Source organism: Quercus suber, unplaced genomic scaffold, assembly GCF_002906115.3.
Source record: "Quercus suber isolate HL8 unplaced genomic scaffold, Cork oak 2.0 scaffold_263, whole genome shotgun sequence".
Lineage (NCBI taxonomy): Eukaryota > Viridiplantae > Streptophyta > Magnoliopsida > Fagales > Fagaceae > Quercus > Quercus suber.
Window position 1 is genome coordinate 836999 of NW_027069719.1, and position 11849 is coordinate 848847.

An 11849-nucleotide genomic window follows, 5' to 3' on the forward strand; every position below is an offset into this window, starting at 1 on the left:
TCTAGTTTTCTACCGATTCACATCCCAAGTAATGATCAAGAAATTTTATTTTTATATAAACAAGTTTAAACTCCAAATTACATCCTCCAACTTTAGCTTATTTTCAAATTAGTCATTTAATTTTTTTTTTTCAATCCTTAACTTAAATATGTTTTTAGTTTAGTCATTCCGTCAATATTGTCCAATCTTGCTATTAGTTCAATATCGTCCAATGTGGATTAGATGGAAGGAATACAATGAAAACAAATGAAAGTTAAAGGATTGAAATGATAAAGAGTAAAACTTAAAGAACCAAATTAAAAATTAAGTCAAAGTTAGAGGTGTAATTTTTAATTTAGCCTTCATTTAATAAGTATTAATAAATAAAATGTCAATTAGAAACCTTCTATAGTAGAATATTTATTAATTTTTGTCCAAGGAAATTTAATGAAACATAAATTAAATTTTTTTGGTGTTAGGTTGTTTTAGATATATATATATATATATAAATCCAATTAGTTTTCAAACTGGAATTCAATTGGAGTATAATTTTGTGTTATGTGTCCCATCTAATCTAAGTTTTTAAATTTTTGTGCCATGTTAATTAATTCAGTCTAAAAATTGAAATTCAATTAGAGTTTAATTTTGCGCCACATGTCTCATCTAATGTAAGTTTTTTAATTTTTGTGCCAAATGAGTTAATTCAATGTAGAAAATTTATATATATACCATAAAAAACCTAATAACCATAAAAAACCTAATAACATATATATACCATGACTATATATAGTCCATTACTAACTAGGTAATATATATATATATATATATAACCAATACTTAGAGAAAATTTAATTAGATTCAAAATTGAATTTTGCTTTTGTTAGTTTTCCATACAAGTTAAATTATTTATATTTTTGCTGTCATTTTTTCTTTGAATTAATGAGCATATTTTTTATACTGTTTCTATTTAGATATTTTGTATGCTCAGATCCTGAATGTAACAAATTATAATTGAGCTGAACGATCCCATGCACATATTCCTATTTAATTTAGGAGATACTATTGGATCCAATTTATTCTTTTATTTTTGTGTTGAATTTAGTAGAATTTTATGACCAGTGATTGTGAATTGATATTGTATATGTAGTATTCAATAGTGATTTTCAAAATTATATATATAATAGTAGTGTAATGAGAAACTTGGCGTAGCCAATATCATGAAAATCGCAAGAAAAAACTATTTTAGTACCTCCAAATCTTCTAATCGAACTAATATTCTATATGTTTTTTTAACCCAAGCTAACATCAATAACACCATTACAATTCATCATTCCTTTGTGTAAGCACAGGTTACATACTAGTTAGATATAACTATCAATGGAGACATTACGGATTTCAATCTTCCCTATTCCATTATAACTATCAAATTATAAATCACAAACAAACTTCAAAATGTGTGGTACTATTAGAGAAGACTTTAATCCTAATAATGTTGCAATGAGTCTTTGGTTGGTGTTCGTAAAATAAATTTAGACTTGGAAAGTAATGGCCACATGGTACCACTATCGACTAGCGTGACATTTGAGCTATATAATTTTTTGATGATATACAATTACTCTTTTCAGGTCATTGATTCTATGTGTTTCAAAAAAAAAAAAAAAAAAAAAAAAAAAAAAAAAAAAGGAAATCATTGATTCTCTAAACTCATTCAAACTTGAAAACTTGTATTAAAGGGGAATATACTTCAAAACCTGTGCCAAGAATTTTGTAGCACAATTAGTTGACACCTCCTGGTATCAGTGGTATCTCCATGATTCAAAGCCTCCCTCCTTTGTTATAACTAGCATCACTTTTAGACTATATAACTATTTGCAAAGATTCATGCTAGATTGAACTAGGAGAAATTGTGTTAATTATCATAGTAAGTTTCAATTTAGTGTTTTAATAAGATATCTATGGTGAGCCAGACACAATACTTTCTTTAAGGGAGGAAACTAACACTAATCTCATTCTTCTTCCAATGGTTTTTTGTAATGAATTCATTTCTAACTGGTTCAACCCGGCGGGAAAATATAACCACGATTATCAGCCATAACACAATTCTAATCCCTAGTGTTAGCGTACTTTATGGGTTGGGGCTTTAATTTTCTTTACCTTATCAGCTCTCATTATCTTAGAAAAGACTTTAAGCTAGTAAAATGTTTCAAAAAGTCTTTGGCCAATGACATGGAAAATTAAGGTCTCGTCTCTCCTTAAAAAGACAAAATTAAAATCTAGTGGGTCACTCTATTAGCTAGTGTGAATTGAGGTCTGTGGAACAATTGTCACTTGTCAAAGGCATGGAAAATTTAATCTATTAACTAGCATGAATTGTGGTCACTCTATTAACTAGCTTGTAACCCCATGGGCAAAATTTGCTGAACATCATCTTTTTAGAAAAATATTAGCCAAATAGCATGCGGATGAAACTATTTAGTAAGTTGGGCTGTTTTTGGAGCTTGAGTTTGTTCCAACCCAAAATCAAGTTTACGAAACTCAATTTCCTTAAAAAAAAAAGAAAACACGCGGAACTCAAGTTTTCTAAACTCGAGTTCCAGTCTAGTAAATACCCAAGTTTAGCAAACTTGAGTTCCATCAAGTTTCCTAGACTCGAGTTCCACTTTTTTTTTTTTTTTTAATTCCATGTTAGACGACCTACCCAAGATGAAATCGAGTTTGGGAAACTCGATTTTGGGTTGGAACTTGAGTTTAACAAACTCGAGTTCCAAAAATAGTCTAACTAACTAAATAGTTTCATCCGCATGCTACTCATCCAATATTTTTCTAAAAAGATGCTATTCAACAAATTTTGCCTAACCTCATGCATATGTATGAATATACTTAAAAGATACATATTAAGATGCATAGTATTGTAATATTACATATATAATTTAAATATTATTGATAGTCATTCTTATATATATATTTTAACTCTTTTAAAAGTCTTGTAAGAATGTTATTAGGTAGAAAATGTAAATTGTCATTTTTAAAAATATTTTAATGCTCATTAATTCTAGACTCTTTGGTTTTTGTACACAATAATTCACTTGAATGGATATTTATGATATGGTCCCACATTTGATTCAAAAATTAAGAAATAAAACTCTCTTTAAAAATAAATAATTTAGGACACATGGCCCAAAATTGGACTTGAAGTATAAAATCTAATTGGATTTTCTTTAAGGTTTACCTATTAATATATATATATATATATATATATATTTTGTGCTAATTGAATCGTTTTTAGTTATAAAAAAAAGGCTCATAAATATAAAATCATTCAAACTCTCTCTTCCTCTAATTTTATATATAGTGTTAGATATATGAATATTTTTTTTATGATGTATTTATATTGCACTCCTCATTTTCCACTCTAAATTAATTCATTTTGCACAAAAATTAAAAAACTTCGATTAAATGGAACACATGTCGTACAATTAAACTCTAATTGAAATTTAATTTTTACGCTGAACTAACTAACTTGGTTCAAAAATTTTAAAATTTTGATTTGATGGAACACGTGGGGCAAAATTTGACTCTAATTTAATTCCAATTTAAAATCTAATTGAATTTTCTTTAGCTTTACTTATTCATATATATATATATATATGAGTTATAAACTTGAATTGTTTTTAGTTCTACAAAAAAAAAAAATGCTCATAAATATAAAATCATTCAAAAATAATGTTTTTATGGTTCATTATATTGGACTCTTCATTTTTTACATTAAATTAACTCATTTGGTATAAAAATTTAAAAACTTAGATTAGATAGGACACATGTCACAAAATTAAGCTCTAATTGAATTCTAATTTTTACACTGAATTAACTAACTTGGCACAAAAATTTAAAAACTTCGATTAGATGGGACATATGGCGCAAAATTGGACTCTAATTGAATTCTAGTTTGAAATCTAGTTAAATTTTCTCTTAGCTTTACCTATTAATATATACTAGTGCTCCAAGACCGAGTTGTAACGATTTGCCAAAGCCACCATAGCAGCTTGATCAAGCTTGACAATTGCAGTTGTGGAATAGGTTGGTTTGGTTAGGGATTGGGCTTTTGTTTTTGGTGTGGAAGATTCTAGGGTTGTAGATGAATTAGCCATAATTTCCTCTCTTTCTCTCTAGAATTAAACTTCATGACCGAAATTCCTTATGTGGTCATCACCAATCTCTGCCCTACACAGCTAGTGATCGCTATTGCGATGGTGTCTCTCAATCCCAACCCCTTGTTCTCTCTCTCTCCAACTCATTTTGAGTTCTCTCTCTTCAATCGGGTTGATATGGTGGCTTGAGTGAGAAAATTTTGTCTATCTTGTGAATCTAACTTTCTGATTGGTGAGAAAGTATAGGAAAGTGAGGAGTATGTTAAGTTATTTTGTAGATTTGAGTTGTTTGTTTGGTGTGAAAGTGAAGGAAAGTAAAATAAAAATTTTATTTAATATTTTTAAAAATTAAAATTTTGTTGAGATGTTTGAAAGGATATTTTTGAAAATTCAATGTAAAAAAGAAGTGCTGCATTTGTAAAATATAATGAGAATGTAACTAATGAACCAAATATTGTAATGTTATATTCTTGTAACTAAATTTCATGAATCTAAGATTCCAAGAATGTGACATGACATTATTTGAACCAAACATCCCCTTATCTTAATTTATCACTCTATTATTCTAGTACGCAAGTGATAAGCAATTGTTGTGCACTTTTTTTTTTTTTTTTTAAGTAAATGCTCAGAGCATTCTTATATGCTTCTACAAAAGAAAAAAAAATTCACATTACCAAAACTCACTTTATTATTTTTTGCAATTACTTTTACAACAGACTATATATTTTATTCTTTATTTTACATTCTTATACATTAAAATAATATATTTTTTATTCACATGCTACTATAGTAACATGGGTCTACAAAAGAAAGATTAAAAAATAAAAAATAAAAATTGATGTACATGATGCTACAATAACATCTAAAAATAGATGTTACTCTAGTAAAATGTATTGTTATCTACGGTAGTTTTTTAACCAATGGAATGTGTTTTTAATGCAAAAATGGCCAATGGAAATACTCTTACTCACAGTCCCGCAGGGGAGAAGTCCCATTTGGGCCCTAATAAGGTCATGGGCAAAGCCATATTATTATTAATAATAATAATGCATATTTTTGTTCGAACAAAATTTAGGTACAGTATTTTAGATGCTGTTCCTTAAATTTCATTCTTGAGATTCAGTCATGTGGTTATTTAACTAAAAAAATATACTTTTATCCCATGAGAAAAAATTTACATGACAAAATCTTAAGAAAAGAACTTAAAAAATAATATCTAAGTACTATACCTAAGTCTAAGTGTGTGTAGTCCGTGACATATTCTTTGGTCTTGAATGCGGAGGGGAAGGAACTTTCCCAGTCTTCGTCAGCGTTTACTCAAAAAGTCTACAAAAGTTTGAATGTTACGACGGGCAGGCTGGACTTGGTCTTAGCAATGACTGTTGAATTTTGATGACATATAGGGAGACTTTTCAAACCTAACCCATGGAAAGGGCAAAACACACCCTGTTAAGTTATCTGTTAAGTTATGGGTGTATAATTTCCTCACACTCACACTCACAGCTGGTGGGTCCATAAAAGAATGAGGGAGTGTGGATAGACATGGCAAAACGGGTCAGACCCGTTTGACCCGACCCGTTTGACCCACGACCCGTTTGACCCGCAACCCGTTTGACCCGTTTAAAAATGACCCGTTTTGACCTGTGACCTGTTTTGACCCGCGACCCGATTGACCCGACTCGAACCCGACCCAACCCGCCCGTTTTTCCACGTCTACCAACGTTGAGTAGATTGAAATTGAGGTGTAATTCTTATTAGATATTTACTTATTCTTCTTCACTTAATATGTTATGTACTCCATTATAGTTTGTCATTCTTTACTTGCCACCTTCATTTTCTCTTCCTACTTTAAACATATCAAAAATTATACCAAGATTAGCTTCTAGAAAGCTGGAATAAGAGTTGCACCAAATTTAGGTATCAAGTGTTTAGTGGTAATTGGTAAGTGGTAATAGTATCAACAATGAAAATCTAATCACAGTTAAGGAACTTAGAAACAATTGACAAATTGCATCTATTTCCAAAAAAAAAAAAAAAAAAAAACTTGTTTGAAAAATACGGGTCAACTCGACTCGTCCCGCGACCCGTTTGACCCGCGACCCGTTTGACCCGCAACCCGTTTGACCCGTTTAAAAATGACCCGTTTTGACCAGTGACCCGTTTGACCCGCAACACGATTGACCCGACCCGAACCCGACCCGACCCGTCTGTTTTGCCATGTCTAAGTGTGGACAAAATTATCCACCAAAAATAACGCAGAGGAAAAGAAAAGTCATGCTGTTTAAAAATTAATTAATTGATTCATATCTACTAAAAAAAAAAAAATTGATAATACAATTTCTCTAAGGGTATGCATTCGTTTATCCATTTAAATATTAGGAAAACATCTTCTAATTTGAGTTATTATTCTTTCTTGCATTAGTTACTATAATTAAAAGGGGCTTTGTCTTTGGGACTTTGAATTTGAAACACAATAAAATTAAAAAAGAAGAAGAATAAGCATAATAGGAATCGTTGTAGTTTAAGAATACAACTTCACTCAATATTTTTTTATTGGATGTAAATTTTAACAAATTTGCTATTGGATTACATTTTCTTTTTATGTCCTTTATGCAGGAAAATTTTTTAAAAGACTAATGATCAATAATTATGTCATTAATTAAATGTTTAAATTTTAAGTTTTTGTGCTCTTAAATTATGCATAAAAAATTAGTTTATACATCAAATAATAAACAATATCTGATTAACATAAAATTTTATATGTGTATTAAGAATATAAAAAACATATAACTTAATAGTTAGATTTCCAAAATATGTAACAATACTAATTTTTTGAGTGATTTGCAAGTTTGTAGTCAAACCTTATCCTAAAAATAGAGTAATGTAATAAAGGAATATAACTTTTTTTTTTTTTTTGGGGAGAACAGAGTAATATAACTTAATTGAGAGTTAACAAAAAAAAAAAAAACTTAATTGAGAGTATTTTCGATCAAAATCCATTACAAATGAATGATCAAGGAAACACTAGGAGACCAAACGCATGGCAAATCATCCCATCAACATTTAATCAATTGTTGAAAACCAATCAAACTAGTATGAGAGAGGACTTTCTTTTTAATTTTTTAATTTTTTTTTTTTTTGATTGAGAGATACGTGAGGGTGAACCAATAATTAGCCAAGAAAAACAAATGGTTGTAGAGCAAGATTTACGTACAGTATTCAGGTATTGTACTATAAACAATTGGAATATAACAAGAACATAAAGCTCCCTAGGCTACATGTTAGGATATATGTGGAACATGTTATGAACATATGTCATTTAGAATTGGCTAATCCTTTGACAAAACGCACTTTACTTATAATTAGGTAGATCTAGGATGTGTTTAATACTTCAAGGAACAAGAGTTTAAGTCCAAGTATGAAGCAATGCAAATCTGTCTAAGAATCAAGTGAAGAAGTGTTGTTCATTAAAGCTCGACAGATAGATCTATCGAGATTTAATTACTCGAAACTTGACAGATAGCTTGACAGCTGTATCTATCGAGAATTACGAAATTTAGATTTCCATATCTTTTTTTCACGTATATCCAAGTTATGTGTTTAGGTTTTCTTTTCTCACAACTCTAGACATATATAAAGATAATTTTAAGGGCTGTTTCACTTGATGAAAATGTTTTATTCATGCATATTGTGACCGGAGACAATATGCCTTAGTTCATCTTTCTCTTGAAGAAGTTGCTGCGTTTGTATGCCATAGGGTTTTATGACCAATGAGCTTCTTGATTTTCATTGTGTAGATGAACTGAAGAACTTTGTAGCTAACATCCTTCTTAAGTTGGTGTGTTAGTCACATACAGGGATCCGTGTATTGATTGGTTAGTCACTCACTTAGAGCCGTGCATTGAAAGGAGAGATTGTCACTACATTACAAGTCCAATTGTGTATTGGAGTAAGGGTTCAATTGTAGGTTGGTATAAGGTATTGGGATTCCTTTACTTGTAATCGCTTGTTTTGATTATAGTAGATTCTCGGGAGTAGTGACCTTAAATTCATCTAGTGGGATTTTGCTTCGGTAGTTTTCCCCATTTGTAAACAAATCTGCCGTGTCAAATTTATTTTCCGCTGCATTTAGTTATTTGGTGATTTGTTTGTACTACCACACGTATTGCATGATAATTGACTTAATTAATTTACTAAGCTAATTAATTGGTTAATTTACCCAAAGAGTTAATACATTCTTGGCATATCACTAAACCCTTTACCCAAAGGGTTAATACACAAGTCCAATTGTGTATTGGAGTAAGGGTTCAATTGTAGGTTGGTATAAGATATTGGGATTCATTTACTTGTAATCGCTTGTTTTGATTATAGTAGATTCTCGGAAGTAGTGACCTTAAATTCATCTAGTGGGATTTTGCTTCGGTGGTTTTCCCCATTTGTAAACAAATCTGCCGTGTCAAATTTATTTTCTGCTGCATTTACTTATTTGGTGATTTGTTTGTGCTATCACGCGTATTGCATGATAATTGACTTAATTAATTTACTAAACTAATTAATTGGTTAATTTACCCAAAGGGTTAATACATTCTTGACATATCACTAAACGTGATAAAGACAATTAAAGAAGGGAGACAATCTACAAGCAAATCTTGTTGGAAATGAGTGTGCATTATTATAAATGAGTGTGTAGTCAAGTCTTCACACAGCAGTGTTGTTCTTGTTCATCTTTCTTTTTTCTACAAGAAAGAAGCGATTACTAAGGCCATGAACCCCTCCGCAATGACCAACTCTTCACCAAGATGGCACTCACTGCCATGGTTTCTCATCCTTTTCTTTCTTTTCACCACTTTCCTTTTCATCTCTGTCACTTCCTCTGCCTCTCAAGATACTTACTATGAGCACTGTTCTTCAACTGTCGCAGGCTCCAACTCCAAAGAATTTCCACTCCCAAAATTGCCACTTCCTCGAACCCATAATGGTTACTACACTGGTGGTGATGAACTCCACACCCAAAACTCGTATTCTTACTCTCCCACTTTCTCAAACTCCATTTCACTTCGCACCAAAGCTGTTCATGAAACTGATATCCCAGGCTTGTTCAAGGTTGAACTGAGTTTGACATTTCAAGTCTCAAATATCTACTACCAAGATAGGCGTCGAAGAAATTCAGTAACTTTTAGACTACAAGGTTACTGGTCAGAATCAAAGGGGAACCTTTGTGCGGTTGGAACAGGTTTTACTTACTCCAAAGACGATTATTTGCTCAAGCTTTTTGCTGTTCTGAAGCTCTCTAATCTCACAAAGTCAACTAATATTACTAGTCTGATTACTGGGACTTTAGAGAGTCTGAGTTCTGATAATGAAGATTCCTACTTTGTTCCAATTTCCATGTTGTTGTTTCCTCAAATGAATTACAAGTACTCATATGTTTCCGATGATTCCAAAGATCGTTGCTCTGGTGGAAGTGATCATCTTCCAAAAGGCTTGTCACTTAGTTCTCTGCAAACACGCAGTTTCTGTTCAATAGTTGCAAGGGCAGTCAATCAATTCAATTTGAAATATTCAGGGGGTTGCGTTTCTGCAAAAAACTGCAGCAATCCTTTGGATAAGAGTATCGGATATGTGCCAAATCTTATGTCTTTGAGTGAAATTGAATGTTCTGAGGATAAAGAAAGGATGCGAGTGTTGGTGGAGTTTGCTAACGGGAGCTATATTGATTATTACCGGCATTTCAGTCCCAACATGACTCTCGTTGGGGAAGGATCATGGGATGAGAGCAAGAATCAGCTCTGTATTGTTTCTTGTCGGTTTTTGGGCATGACACAATCTTTTTCTGATGCTCATCTTGGTAATTGTTCAACCATGTTGACCTTGAGGTTCCCTGAAGTCTGGTCAATCAGAGGTGCTAGTAGCATGGTGGGACAAATTTGGAGTGTTAAGGCTGGGAATGAATCTGGTTACTTCGATAAGATCATGTTTCAAAGTGATAGGAATTATATGCGAGGGGATGCCGGTGTGTCTAGTGCGAAGTATGAGTATTCCAAGATTGACATAGCGAGGAAGTCATGCTCAAATCCTGCTAAAACCAAAGGGAAAGTGTACCCAAATGCGTTTTCTTATGAAATGAGATTCGACATGTCAGTGAAAAATTCCAAAGGAAATATAGGTTGGGGTTATTCTGCCCCAATCTCTATTGATAATCAGCTCTATCAGTACTCAAGCTATGTCGAGTCTGAAGAGCCAGCGAATTTCAACAGCAGTGGTCCAGTCAATATCAGCTACCATATAGGCCTCACAGCGTACTCAACGATCTCTCCATTCAACACATCTTCCACATTGTGTGAGAACTTTGAGATCTTAGCTGAAGGGTTGTATGATGCTGAAACAGGAATCTTGTGTATGGTAGGGTGCAGAACTCTTGGCTCAAATGATTCTCTGGATTGCGAGATTCTTGTCAATTTTGAGTTCCCTCCAACAAATAAAAGAAATTCAGGTCGTGTCAAGGGAAGCATTAAAAGCACAAGGGAAAAATCTGATAGTCTTTACTTTGAAGTATTAGACTTGTCTGCAAATACTTATTACAGGGATGAAGCCTCCATTTGGAGGATGAATGCAGAAATCATCATGGTACTTATCTCCGCAACACTTTCATGTGTGTTTGTGGGACTTCAACTCTTTCATGTCAAAAGGCACCCGCATGTGCTTCCCTTCACCTCACTTGTCATGCTATCAATTCTCACTCTGGGTCACTTGATACCTCTTGTGCTCAACTTTGAAGCCTTGTTCCTGAGAAATTCTCGTGGGAGAAGCATATTCTTTGACAGTGGTGGATGGATTGAAGCAAATGAGGTAATTGTAAGGGTGGTTGGAATGGTAGCTTTCTTATTTCAATTCCGTCTTTTGCATAGAACATGGTCCGCAAGAAGGGGTGATGGTAATCAGAAGGCTTTGTGGATTGCTGAGAAGAAGGTTCTCTTTGTTGTTTTACCATTATGTGCAGCTGGGGCTTTAGCGGCTGTGATAGCCAACTGGGGAAATAATGAAAATGATGTTGTGAAGGATACTTATTCCTTAAGAAGTACCAATCCGCGTTCTCTTTGGTGTGACTTGAAATCTTATGCTGGATTGGTCTTGGATGGTTTTCTTTTGCCTCAAATACTGCTGAACCTGTTTTGGAACTCCAGAGAGAGAGCTCTCTCTTGTGGATTCTACATGGGAAACACTTTAGTAAGATTGCTACCTCATGCATATGATCTTTACAGGGCTCACAATTATTGTTAGCAGTATGATGGGTCATACATATATGCAAATCCTGGTGCAGATTTTTATTCCACTGCTTGGGATGTTGCTATCCCTCTTGGTGGTTTGGTTTTTGCATTAATCATTTACTTGCAACAGAAGTTTGGTGGTCGGTTCATCTTTCCTCGGAGGTTTAGAGAGATGGAAGGGTATGAAAAGGTGCCTATGATTAGTGATGCATAATTGCCAGAGGAATCCTACATTACCCATCTGTGGCCTTTTACATATATTGAGCATGTTGTATGTTTTGTAAGTTAGCTGTATGATCTCTTTTGGTTATCGTTCTTGTATTTAAGCTTATGCCTCTTTCATTACATATTACTAGCTTGTAATCAACTTCATGCCTGAATACACTTAAAGATATACAATAAGATGCATAATATAATTCCTATATATAAAATTTAAATACTATTGATAGTCATT

The 11849-nt window shown here is 32.7% G+C and overlaps 1 protein-coding gene across 1 annotated transcript; it reads left to right on the forward strand.

Annotated features, from left to right (window-relative positions):
- Nucleotides 1-8906: 8906 nt before the first annotated feature.
- Nucleotides 8907-11609, forward strand: LOC111990930 (uncharacterized). The gene is made up of 2 exons (XM_065781311.1): nucleotides 8907-11255; nucleotides 11412-11609. Exons 1-2 carry the CDS (start codon nucleotides 8907-8909, stop codon nucleotides 11607-11609), a joined length of 2547 nt encoding a protein of 848 aa, XP_065637383.1.
- Nucleotides 11610-11849: the final 240 nt, after the last annotated feature.

Coding starts and splice junctions, on each gene's coding strand:
- LOC111990930 (XM_065781311.1), top strand. CDS start 8,907: ATGACCAACTCTTCACCAAGATGGCACTCACTGCCATGGTTTCTCATC. Junction 11,256..11,411: donor TGAAATCTTATGCTGGATTG/GTCTTGGATGGT, acceptor TATTGTTAGCAG/TATGATGGGTCATACATATA.